This window comes from Lonchura striata, unplaced genomic scaffold (assembly GCF_046129695.1).
Source record: "Lonchura striata isolate bLonStr1 unplaced genomic scaffold, bLonStr1.mat Scaffold_165, whole genome shotgun sequence".
Taxonomy (NCBI): Eukaryota; Metazoa; Chordata; class Aves; order Passeriformes; family Estrildidae; genus Lonchura; species Lonchura striata.
The window spans coordinates 223717-236854 of record NW_027461107.1 but is presented as its reverse complement, the minus strand read 5'-3'; the positions used below and the strand labels follow the sequence as shown (position 1 = coordinate 236854).

Genomic DNA, 13138 nt, shown 5'->3' with positions numbered 1-13138 from the left:
GCCCCTTGGAACCAAGGACATCTTTGCAGATGACACCAAGCTGGATGTGTTGATATGCTGGAGGGTAGGAGAGCTCTGCACAGGGCCCTGGACAGGCTGGATCCACGGCCCAAATCCAACAAGGTGAGGTTTAACAAGTCCAAGTGCCGGGTCCTGCACTTTGGCAACAACAACCCCTGCAGTGCTACAGGCTGGGGACAGAGTGGCTGGACAGTAGCCAGGCAGAAAGGGACTTGCAGGGACTGATGGACAGCAGGCTGGACATGAGCCAGCAGTGTGCCCAGGTGGCCAAGAAGGCCAATGGCTCCTGGCCTGGATCAGGAATGGTGTGGCCAGAAGGACCAGAACTGCTGTGCCAGCACTGATCTGCCCCAGCTCTGCACACAGACATTGCTGCTGCAGCTCCAGAGAAGGCAATAAAAGAGCATATCTGCAGAAAACTTTGCTGGGAGATCCTTTAGTTCCTTGAAAGCCACCGAGAGCGCAGCCCCTCATTGACACAGTCTGTGGCTACATGGATAGTGGAGAGAATCAAATAAGAAATGGCACAAACAATGGCATTTTTTGTGGCAACATTAATATGTAAAACAAAGAAAGTCCAAAATGAAGCCAACAATAAGTATCAAAAATGAGTTTTATTACAAGTGTTTTGCAGAAATTGGCCAACAGTTTAATGTTCCTGAAAGCATCCAGTCATCAGTCTCCTCACTGCAGCCTTGAGCTCCTGGTTCCTCAGGCTGTAGATGAGGGGGTTCAGGGCTGGAGGCACCACCGAGTACAGAACTGACAGGGCCAGATCCACGGATGGGGAGGAGATGGAGGGGGGTTTTAGGTGAGCAAATATAATAGTGCTGACAAACAGGGAGACCACAGCCAGGTGAGGGAGGCAGGTGGAAAAGGCTTTGTGCCGTCCCTGCTCAGAGGGGATCCTCAGCACAGCCCTGAAGATCTGCACATAGGAGAAAACAATGAACACAAAACAGCCAAGTGATAAACAGGCACTAATAGCAAGAAGACAAATTTCCCTGAGATAGGATATGGAGCAGGAGAGCTTGAGGATCTGGGGGATTTCACAGAAGAACTGGCCCAGGGCATTGCCCTGGCACAGGGGCAGGGAAAATGTATTGGCTGTGTGCAGCAGTGAATAGAGAAAGGCACTGGCCCAGGCAGCTGCTGCCATGTGGGCACAAGCTCTGCTGCCCAGGAGGGTCCCGTAGTGCAGGGGTTTGCAGATGGACACGTAGCGGTCGTAGCACATGATGGTCAGGAGGAAATACTCTGATCCAAGGAAGAAGATAATCAGAAAAACCTGAGCAACACATCCTGTGTAGGAGATGTTCCTGATGTCCCAGAGGGAATTGTGCATGGCTTTGGGGACAGTGGGGCAGATGGAGCCCAGGTCGCTGAGGGCCAGGTTGAGCAGGAAGAAGAACATGTGTGTGTGCAGGTGGTGGCCGCAGGCTACGGCGCTGATGATGAGGCCGTTGCCCAGGAGGGCAGCCAGGGAGATGCCCAGGAAGAGGCAGAAGTGCAGGAGCTGCAGCTGCCGCGTGTCTGCCAGTGCCAGCAGGAGGAAGTGGCTGATGGAGCTGCTGTTGGACATCTGCTGTGGCTGCACATGGGCACCTGTTCATGGAGAAAGGACAGGGACAAGTCAGGAGAGGCTGCTTGGAGCTAAACCTGGGCCATTCCCTTCAGACTGTCCTGCTGCAAGGAATGGCCCTGGTTCCTGCTCTGGGAAAACCTTTACCCAGCTAAGTGTGGGAACTCTCAAGGAGCCATCCCTGCCCCGCTGTCATGGGTTTGTGGCCATGTGGCAGAGGGAAAAGGATATTCAGGATTTGTCAGGGGAATCACTTCTAAATGCAGAAAGTCTTGGTACCATCTGCGCTTCCAGGTCTAAAGGATGGCAGGAGTTGGTTTTAGGAATTGTTTTCCTACCCACTCACCATTTCTGGCCTTCTGAGGTCAGAACTCCCCAGCATTCCTGCTGCACTCAGAGTTTGCCAGTGAGAGGTGTGAGAGGCAAAGGATTCCATGTGGCTGAGGGAAGGTGAGGGGCTGGATGGGCTTGTTCCCCCAGCACTGCTCTGTTCAGCCCCCTCTGCTTCCCTGAGCATCTCCCTGGGCCTGGACATCCCCTCCTGAGATGTGCCTTGAGACTGACCAGCCAAAGTCACAGTTCTGGAGTCTCTGTAAATTTTCAAACATTCATTTAATGATCCTGTGTGTCCCTTTCACCTCAGAATATTCTTTCATCCTGGGATTACAATTCCTGTTCTGCTTTTCTCATACACTTGTGTCTGTAATCAAAAGAGAAAAAAAACCTCCTTGCAAAAGTTTTAGAACTGTAAGTTAAAAAACAGACCTTTATTGTTAGCTTCCAGTGTGGATGGGGCACACCCAGCCACTGATTTCAACAATTTATTGCGTTTGATTAATTAGGATATTTAACAGGGGAATCCAGGAGAAGATTCCGTTGCTCCAGTAGCCCACCAATAGGTCAACCCATTGGAGTAGGTCCAAGGGCTTCTTTGCCCCAATTTTTGTTATGACTGCTCACATTCCGGTCAAAATGCAAAATGTTCTTCTTTCAGGACTGCTTCTTGATAATAAGACTATACAGTATTTCAGGAATGTATTTAGATAGTCAGCTTATTGTTCTAAAATCTAAGAGCAAGGTTAGGAAATGTACTAGAGTTAATTAAGGATTATAGTGATAGAAGTATATAATAGAAGCTTAATAGAGTTAATTAAGAATTTAATAGAATAAAATTAGGATTATAATTTAAAAAGTATATAATAGTTTTTTTACATAGCTATGGCTATATGAAAAATGTATAAATAGCAAAAATCTTTCTGTCAGCAACCTTGTCTTTCCCATCCTTCTACAAGCAGGAAATTGAAAACACTCTCAGAAAAGCTCCTGATCTTTACAGCAATCCCAGGCTTACCTTCTTTGGGAAGTGTCCTCCGGAGCTGTGCCCAGGCTAGTGTGGAGCGGGGAGCAGTCCTGCCCCAGCCAGCCCCTCTCAGCAGCAGCACCTGCCCTGCTCAGGGTGGCTCCTTCCCCCCACAGCTCCTGGCCAGCGCTGGGAGCAGCTCCAGGGCCGGCTGAGAGCTGTCCCTGGCAGGCAGCAGAGTCCCTGGCCCAGCACAGCGCCCTGGGCTGCAGGACCCTGCTCTGCAGGACAGCCCTGGGCACCCCTGGCTGCTCTGCACAGGAGATGAGCAGAGAATGCACTCACAGGGGCTGTGGGCATTGGGATGTTCCAGCTTTAGGAGATCACTGCAGGAGCTGCAGCTGCCTTGTCCTGCAGCCAGAGGTTCCTGTGCCAAGGGCTGGCAGTGATTCTGCCCCAGGCACTTCTCAGCCCCTTCCCAGCCCTGACTGATTGAAGCTCTCTGTGCCTCTGTGCTGTGCCCGGGCTGGCTGCAGGCAGTGCCCCAGCCCTGCTGGGCTGGCAGAAGAGCTGCTCAGCAAGAGAAATGTGCTTTTGAAGCTCTGCTTGGTTACCAGGATCACCCTCTGTGCCAGGAGCCCGGCCCAGCTCAGCAGCACAGACACAGCACAAGGACTTTAATGACCCTCTGGGGCTTTGTGCTCAGGGCCTGAACATCAGGCCCTGAGAAGGAGGTGCAGAAACCTCTTCAGGACTCCAAGTCAGAATCCAACTCCAAAGTTTCTTGGACTTTTAATGGGTCCCACTGAGGGACACGACTGAGAAAGTGTCCCCAGGCCCCAGGCAGAGCAGAGAACTGGAGGCACTGATGCCAGGTGGGGACAAAGAGAAGCCAAGTCTTGGTGCCCTGGGGCACAGCAGGGTCTGTGCCACCAAGGGCTGTGAGGAGACACCTTGTCCTGAGGCCCTGGGGCCTCCTGGCACAGCCCCAGCCAGGCTGGGCACTGTCAGCCCCTGGTCCTGCCCTCAGCATCCCCCCCTAGCCCACATCCCAGTGGGGTCAAGGATCTGCTGGAAGGAGTCCCTGGGGAGCCTTGGTCAGGAATGGCCCTGGGGGCTCCTTCATGCTCCCAGGGACTGCAGGTTTTTCAAAGGACTTTGGGTTTTGCTTTTGCCTTGCAGTCTCTGAGAGCTTTCTGCAATCCTGGCCTCCAATTATCTGCTGTAATTAGTCCCTGGAGAGGCTTTGTCAGGAGCAACACTCATAGGGGCTCATTAATGCTTCAAGGTACTTCAGTTGTTTTAAGGTACTTGGTGTTTCCCTTTTGCTACAGACTCTGTGAGAGGTTTGTGCAATCATGGCCCCAATTATTTTCTTTAATGAGTCCCTTGAGAGCTTTGTACAGGCACTCAGTTGGGCTCGTGAATACTTTGAGATTCTTAACTTTTGTAAGGTTCTTTGGATTTTCCTTTCCACATTGAGAGTTATTTGTGCCATTTTCAGTCTCTGAGAAGTTTTTGTGCCATCCTGGCCTCCAGTTCTCTCCTCCAAGGACTCCATGAAGAGCCTGTGTTATAGATGGACCTTTGTGGTTCCCATTAATGCTTTAGACTCCAACCATTTTGGGGTTTTCCTCTGACTTTGACTCCTGGAAAGGTTTGTGCAATCTCCTCTCAGGCTCTGAGGTTCCAGGGCTCAGCTCCAAATGCACCACGGGGCTCATTAGGATCAAGCAAGTCCTGACAAACCATGGCTCTGCCTCAATTTCTCTCTGCTCTCGTGCAGTTTGTCAGGAAGTTTCTGTAGTGGTTTTGGTTCACCATTTTGAGATTTCTCAGCCAATGCTTCAATGAGTGTGTTGTATTCAGTGTTGGCTAATTACCAGTGCACTCACTAGAATATACTTACTCATTTCCAGCTGTGAGATAGGATTAGAAGAAAGGGAAAGTGGTTTCAAAATTTTAAAAGGGTATAAATAAAATTGTATTAACAATAACTAAAGAAATAGTAATAAGAATCAGAACAAAACTTTCAGAACACTTCCTCTCTCCATAAAACCTGACAATGTAAAGAGAAAAAACCTAAAATTTTCAGTCAGTTTACCACCTCTAAAATAGTCTTTTTTCACTTCACTTAGGGAGAGAAGTTCCTCTTGTTAATGTTATGGAGTCTTATCCACAAGAAAACAGTTATCTCATGAGTTTTCATTTTCACAAATAGCAGTGGCCTGGAGAAATCTGCAATCGTGAACTCCCTTCCATCTTTTCCCACTTTTTCCCACAGCTGTGTTTATGGGCCAGGCCAAGTTATGGGGTATTAGTTTCAAGATGAGCTGTTTAAGAGCAAAGGTTCTCTTCATATGTTTCTGAAATCATCTTCATCTCTGGGAACAGAGGTCTTCTTCTCTCCGTGAGCGCACAGGGTCTCATCACTGTTCTCCCTTTCTCTGTTCAAACCTCTCATTAGATCACAGCTACTTCAACATTTGCTCACTTTAGCATGGAGGCCTTTGCTGAAACAAGTCATCTCCCCATAATTTCAATGCATTATAGGGAAAAAGATAGTCTGATGCATCAGTGACATCCTTCTCCACAGCTTTACCAGGGGATTTCAGCCCCAAGATCAAGGCATCTCCTCATCCCTCCCATCTGGGACTCAACTTCCTCTTCCCTGCCCTCGGTGTGTCCATGTTGCTCCTCTGTGTGCCTGCCCTGTGTCCTTTTCTCTCTCTGGAGGGAGGATGGCAGCACTGGCAGAGTCAGTATCTCCTGGGGCTGCAGATGGTTCCGTGAGCCCGGCTGGGCTCGGTGCTTGCGGCCAGAGCTGTTTTGCCATGGAGGTTTCTGCAGCGGCTGCGCTGGGGCTGTGTCAGGCTGGGCCGCGCTGGGGCAAGGCCAGGATCTCAGCAGCCAGGCCAGAGCCCAGCAGCAGCACGGCCGGGGCCGATGGCTTCTCCTGCCCTGCCCGCCGGCTGCGGGCGAAGCCCAAGGGCGGCAGAGCCTTGGCCGAGCCGGCCCGGCCCGGGGCTGCTCCTGGGGCCCGGCGGATCCTGGCCGGGCCCGGGCTGGCGGCGGGGCAGGGCTCGGCAGGGCCAGATGTCAGCACCCGCAGCCACGGCCCGGCCTCGGCCCCACGGCCTCCCCTGCCCTGCCCGGCAGCCGATGGCGCCTGGCGGCTCCCTGGGAAGGGGCCCGGCCCCACGGCAGGAGCCGCCCGGCCCCACGGCCGAGATGGGGCTGGGCCGGCCTCGGCACCTCTGTGGGGCCAGAAGGGAGAGAGACCCAGCCAGGCTTTCTCATCTCTAACTTGTGTCTGCACAGAGGCGTCTGCAGCTTCCTTAGTGCTTTAACAGACTGTCAGCTCTCAAAGCTAATTACTGATTGGTTTTTGTCAGACACACAGGAAACTGCTAGCAGCTTCTCTCAGGACATCACTTCTGTGTTGCAAAACCACCACAGCAGCACAGAGCACAGAGCTCCTTTGTCCATATGTAGTGGCTATGTGCCTGAGGCCTCAGAACCCCTCCTTGGGAGATCTCTGGGCCTTCTCCAAGGTGTTTTCAAATGAAAATATTCAGCTCATGGTCTAAGAAAATTACCAGAGGACAGAGCCAGCCAGACCTGTCTGTCCTGGTTACTTTTGTCTGGGAGCACTCCTTGGATATACGGAATTTGGGAGGCAAATTCTAATTTTGGCCATGGTTCCTGGAGATGAAGACCCATTCTTTTCCATAGGAATAAAGGAACAGAGCCCTGGTGTTTCCCTGGGTGGATGAGAGATGATCACCAGAGGACATGGCCAGCCAGAACTGGGAGGTTTTTTCTGTAAGATAGACTTGCATATAGGAAATTTTTTATGGGGAGTACCAATTTTGACAATGGGTATGTTAAGAGATGGACAGTTCTTTTCCAAAGCAAGGAAAGCATGGAGCCCCAGTACTCCCAGAGCTGATGAGGGGCAGCCTTTGGCATCCCAAGATCAGCCAGACCTGTCAGGTGGCCCCTGGCAGGCCAAGCCAGCCACACCTGGTCCATGTTCCCTCACTTCCATGGGGCCCCACTGTGTCCCAATGGTCCCTGGCTTCCAGGAGGCCCTGAGGTGTCACAATGCCCCTTTGGTGACACCAGGCCCTGAAGGGTCGGAATGGTCTCCATGGTTCCATCAGGCCCCACAGAGTCATAATGGTCTCTGGGTCCATGAAGCCCCGCGGTGTCACCATGGCCCCTTGGTTCCATGGGCTCCAGTGGTGCCACAATGATCCCCTTGGTTCCATGAGGTGCCCACAGTGTCACAGTGATCTCCATGGGAAGGAAAGAACCGAGCCCCAGTGTGGCAGAGGCAGCCACCAGAGGCCAAGGGGAGCCAAACTTGACAGTACTGGCAGATTTTGGCTGGGAGAAACCCTTGGATATAGGGAAATTGGGAGGTGGAACCTCAGTTTTGGCCATTTCCTGTAGATAAGAAGGAGGGCTCTTTTCCATAGGAAGGAAAGTCCAGAGCCCCAGTGTTTCAAATACAGACGAGAGGCAGCCCCCAAGGGGCCAAGACCTGTCTCTCCTGTCTGATTTCACTTGAGAGCAATCCTCGGATGTACGGAGTTTTGGAGGTGGAATCCCAGTTTTGGCCATGACAGGATGAATGATTTTTTCATATAGGAAAGAGAAGTGCAAAGTCCAAGTGTTCTGGAAGAAGATGAGAGGTGGCCACCCTTAGGCCAAGCTAGCCAGACCTGTCTCTCCTGGCACCTTTTGGCTACAGGCTATCCTTGGACACTGGGCATTTTGGAGATGGAATCTCAATTTTGGCTGTGGGTTCCTGGACAGGAAGATGAGTTCTTTTCATTAGGAAGGAAAGCACAGAGCCCCAGTGTTTCTGAGGCAGATAAGTGCCAGCCCTCAGGAAGCCAAGGCCAGCCAGACTTGTCAGTCCTGGCAGCTTCTGTCTGGGAGCTATGCTTGGATATAGGGAATTCTGGAGGCACATGCCCAGTTTTGGCCATGGGTGCCTGGTCAAAATGGATGTTTTTTTCCCATAAGAAAGAAAAGCACATGGTCACAGTGTTTCATAGGCAGATGAGAAGTGGCCTCCAGGTGGCCAAGGCAGCCAGACCTGTCTTTCCAGGTTGATTTCATCTGGGAAAAATCCTTGCAATATAAGGAAATTTAGAGAACAAATCCCACTTTTGGCCCTGGGTCCCTGAAGGAGAAGAAGAGTTCTCTCCCATAGGAAGGAAAGCCCAGAGCCCCAGGGCTTCAGGAACAGATCAGAAGCAGCCTTCGACATGCCAAGGTCAGCCAGACCTGTCAGGTGGTCCCCAGGAGGCCCAGCCAGCCAGAACTGTTCCATGTTCCCTTGGTTCTGTGGAACCCCACAGTGTCACAATGGTCTCCTTGGTTCCATGAGGCCCTGGAGTGTCACAATGTTCCTCTTGCTTCTGCAGTGTCACAATGGCCACGTGCTTCCATGAGGCCTTGCAATGTCACAATGGCTTTGTGGTTCCACAGAGCCCTGATGTGTCACAATGGCCCCTCGGCTCCGTGTGCCCTCGCTGTGTCACAGCGGCTCCTCTGTGACACTGCGGCTGCACAAGGTCACCATGGACCCTTGGTTCCTTGGGGTCTCTGAGTTCACAATGGTCTCCTTGATTCCATGAGGCAGCACAGTGCCACAATGGCCACTTGGTTCCATGAAGATCTGCAGGGTCACACAGGTTTGTGACATTTGTCCTTGCTGCCCCTCACATTCCCCTGCCCTACAAACAGCCCCGAGCCACCCATGAGGGACAGGCCCTGCTGTGCCAGGCTGGGCTCAGGGCTTGGCCCTTCTGCTTCCCCCAGCCAGCCCAGGCCTTGCTCAGCATTGCAGTTCCCTGCTCTGAGCCTTGGGCTCCCTGCAATCCTGGCCTCAAGGATCTGCTCTCACCAGTCCCTGGGGAGCCTTTGGCAGTCCCTGCCCTCAGTGGGGCCGAGTGATGCTCCAAGGGACTTGGAGTTTTGCTTCTGACTCCTTGAGCAGCTTCTTCAGCTTTCTCTCAGTGCCTGAGGGTCCTGGACTCAGCCCCAAATCCACCGTGGGGAACATCAAAATACAGAAAGCCCTCAGGGGCGCTTTGTCTTCATTCAATGGTCTGCAAATCTCCAGGGCTTGTGCAGCTTATTGGAGTCAGTTTGGAGTTCTTGGAAGGAGGAGGATTTCAAAGTGCACCTCATGACTTTTTTTTTTTTAAGTGAGTATTCTTAGTTTCCAGTTCAGAGAAGAGCTGACACAAGCATTCCCCAGGTGACCTTGATGCTCAGTGTCTCCTTAGGAGGTCTGGGCATGTAGAAGTATCAGCCCCGTGAGAGCAGACCCTGTTTGGACAAGCTGCTCCTCACCCCCAGCCTCACCATGTCTGACATCGCCCACCTGGCACTGACATCCCTGAGCCCTGCAGCTCCATGTCCCAGCCCATTGCACTGTGTCTCACCAGCTCTCCTCAGGGCTCTGCCTGCACACAGGCCCAGGAGAAGTTTTCCTGGGAAAGAAAGACTGGAAAACCCTGAGCAGATTTCCTAAACAACAAACCCCACTCAGGAGCCACCTGCTCAGTACAGGTTGCCTGGAATGGTGTCACCTTTCTACAAGGGACAGTGTGACCAGAAATGATCTCTGGAAGCAGAATTCTCTGAGTCTCCCAGCTGAACTCTCTGTTCCTGTCCTTTCCCTGGATCTCTGTTGCAGATGGAAGCTGCTGGTGCCATCCTCATGTTTAACCTCTCTTTAGAATGCAAACAGATGTTCCCAGCTGTGTTAAGCTGGATTTGCTCAATGTTTCTATAAATCTTTTGTGTTCCCCATGGAATGAAGGGGACATTTTGGCACTGAGGGGGTGACGTGGAAGCAAGGAGTCAATTGTGACCCTGGGGTCCCATGGAACCAAGGGGCCACGGTGACACAACAGGGCCACGTGGATCCAGTGGTCCATTGTGACACTGTGGATCCAAGGAGACCATGGAGACACCCCCAGAACCTCATGGAACCAAGGAGTCCATGGTGACCCAGCGGGGCTGCATGGAGCCAATGGTCCATGGTGACACTGCCCATCCAAGGAGGCCATTTGGACACTGTGGAAGCTCATGGAGCAAGGTGGCCATTGTGACACTGAAGAACTTCATGACACCAAATATCCATGGGGACACAGCAGGGCATCATGGAACCCAGGAACCGCTCTTGGCAGTGTGGAAACTCATGGAACCAGGGGCTGTTGCGGCTCTGCAGAACCAACACAGCTGCTGCACCTTGTCCCCTGCCCTGCACAGCTCCTTGGGAGGCATGGCAGGAGCATGCCCCTCTGGGATCCATGGCACACACTGCCAGGGGCTGGAATTCCAGTTCCCAGCCAGGAAAATATGTGCCTGCCCTTGAAGGAAAAGCTCTTATGAAAGAGCCAAAAGCCAAGTGGAGCAGGATCCTACAGTGATATTTCACTGCCAGCCTTCATAACTTCACCCATGGTTGTCATAGCTCATGGATTGGGAATGAAATCAGGGCAGGTCCCTGGGTCAAGGGAGACACTGAAAGAGAAACAGAGCAGGCAAAGGAAGGCAGGAGAGAAAGGAAATGTTTTGGTTTGGAAAGACAGGTGTTTTCTAAGGAAGGCAGGAGCCTCCCCTGATATTTAAAAATGTAGACTCTTTCAGAATTGTTATAAATTTGAAATTAAGGGGGCCTGTCAGGCAAAACTATGGAAGCAGAAATAACAGTTTTTTATTAGGGAAGAAAATTAAAAGATAAAATAAACAATGCAGTAAACTAAAACAACACTGACAGAGTCAGAATACAACCTGACACCCTGTTGGACAGGGTGTTGGCCGCAGTCCAATTGGAATTGTGGCTGCAGTCCTCCTGGAATGTCAGGTGTGGTTCTGTTGGAGAAGTGATCCTGTAGGAATGGGAGTCATCTTCTGAAGAGGAAGAGGCAGCTGTTTCTCTGGGAAAATCCAGCCCAGAAAAAGCTGTGTTGGTGGGCCAGAATCTCAAGACTAGATGCAGGTAGGAATGCTTGGCTCCTCCCCCTGGGTAGCACATCTCACAATGGGATGTTACAGTTCCTATCAGTCATGCAGTGACATTCAATAGCCCATTATCAGCAGATGTCTCCCCCGAGGGAGGATTGATTGTGGAAGAGATAAGGAAAAACTGCCCACTTAACACAGGACAACTGCCATACAGATGGCAAATAGAACACATCTTGCTTTTCAGTCTGGGACAGGACGACACAAACAAAATCAGCTGAGAAGGCAGCACTCTGAAAAGCAAACCAGAACTGACAGAAAATGAATGGGACAGAAATCAATAATTCTGATAATTTTACTTATTATCAAAATAAATCACACCCACCCAGCCCCGCACAATCCTGATCCCACAACCTCAAATTTGGATCTCACTTCTCCCGATCTCCTTCAAATCCCATCTCACCCCGGAGGCTGAGGAATTGAGTAATTTTGGCACTGGGCTGAGGTGGAAACCAGCCATTTTGAGTGGGATTGAGTAATTTTGAGGTGAAAGAGCAATACACCTTGGATTTTGGAAGATAAAGATATGGAGAATACTACCAGATATCCCCCAAAACCAACAGATCCTCCAGAATATGTTCCCAAACAGTAAATTCCACCTCAAATACCTCTTAAATGGTGGGACTTTTGACATCTCTGGTCAATACTCTTTTTAGTCATTTTTCAGGTGTTTTTAAGTGATAAAGACAAATCAGAAGTAAATTAGGGCTAAACCAAAACCAGAGACCCCTTGAGCAACCCCTGGGAACTGGACAAAACAAACTCAGCAGAAATCAAATTTAACCCTCCATAAAATGCCTTGAGGAAGATTTGCTCTTCCCACAAGTCACTTGTGATGGAAATGCAAACAAATCCCAAACATTAATAAACCAACAACAGAAGCAATTCTGTGGCAATTCCAAATTTCATCACTTCCAGCACAGTTCCAAGTCAGATGCTGGCAGGTTCCAAAAAAAGAAACATGGAAATTTGGCCAAATACAGATTATTAAAAGGAAGGGAAAGGTCTGTGTAGCTGTCACAAAGGTGACAGGGACGAAGAATATAGTGATTCTCATATTTGTCAAAGCCCCAAGCCTGTGAATTCAGGAGTTATTTGGTGATTTAGCTACTTGAGCTGGGCTTTTGTAGGATTTAAATACCTTTGCGGTCCTCACCTTGGAGTGAATGATCCTTGTCAGTCTCACTGGTATCATTTATTCCCTTTCTTCCAGTGATTTCAACAAACTTTTCAGGGAAGGACAAAAAAATATTTTCTTTACAATGGCCACCCACAACAGCCATTTTCCTTGTAAGTTCTCCCAAACGTTGCTCAGAGGAAGCTGCATCCAAGTTTTTAAGAATTCCTCCAGAAAGAGCCACAAGCTCCTCAGAGGAGGGAACCAGACTGTTGTCAAAATTACCTGGGGTCAGTAAACAGTGCCCTCAACTCCCTGTGCCAAAATAATGTTGCAATCTGGTTAATAAAATTGTTAGAGAGATTCCTCTGCCCCAATTCAGGTGCTAACAAGACCAAATCCAAAGTGGATTTTATTGACCAGTTAATGTGAGGTAGAGAGAGATGGAAAGAAGTAGAAAAGGGGGGAAAGCAAGGGAGTGACAGGGACAGAGATCTCCCGTGGGGAAGGGCAAGTGTGACATTGTCCCCTGTGTGCGTGGCCTTCCCAGGGTGGGGGTTTTACACCGGAGCCAGTTTGGGTAAGGGGGGTGGTGTTCACCCCCCAACCCTGAGCAGGGATTGCCTCACTGTTTCAGGTTACAGTGTCAGATGTAACCAAAAGTGTTTTCAGTCCCCATCTCCATAAACTGTTATCAACAGGTGGGGCAGTGTTCTTTATCTCTTCCATGGCTCAGCCCTGATAACGCCCACCAGGGGCCATCTTCTGTTAATGGGCCATTGAGTGTCACTGCAGGACTGATAAAATTACATCATCCCATTGTGGGATGCTCCGCCTAGGGGAGGAACCAAGCATTCCTACCTGGATATAATCTCACCCTTGCAACACCACAATCACCTTGCCTGCTGCATTCCCAGAGGACAAGAGCTCCATAACCACCACCGGACCTTCCGAGCAAGACCATACTGTTCTACAGGATCACTGCTTTGACAGAATCACATTCATCACTCCAGCTGGACTGCAGCCACCATCTCATCAGACTGCTACCACCACCCTGAGCAAC

General features: G+C 50.6%; 1 protein-coding gene across 1 annotated transcript; it reads right to left on the bottom strand.

Moving 5' to 3' along the window:
- Positions 1 to 670: 670 nt before the first annotated feature.
- On the bottom strand, positions 671 to 1656 carry LOC144248540 (olfactory receptor 14C36-like). Its single transcript, XM_077790650.1, has one exon. The coding sequence runs from the start codon at positions 1601 to 1603 to the stop codon at positions 671 to 673; it is 933 nt and encodes a 310-aa protein (XP_077646776.1). The 5' UTR covers positions 1604 to 1656.
- Positions 1657 to 13138: the final 11482 nt, after the last annotated feature.

What these genes read in the sequence shown, in the direction of transcription:
- LOC144248540 (XM_077790650.1), bottom strand. Translation starts at nt 1,603, where the DNA reads ATGTCCAACAGCAGCTCCATCAGCCACTTCCTCCTGCTGGCACTGGCA.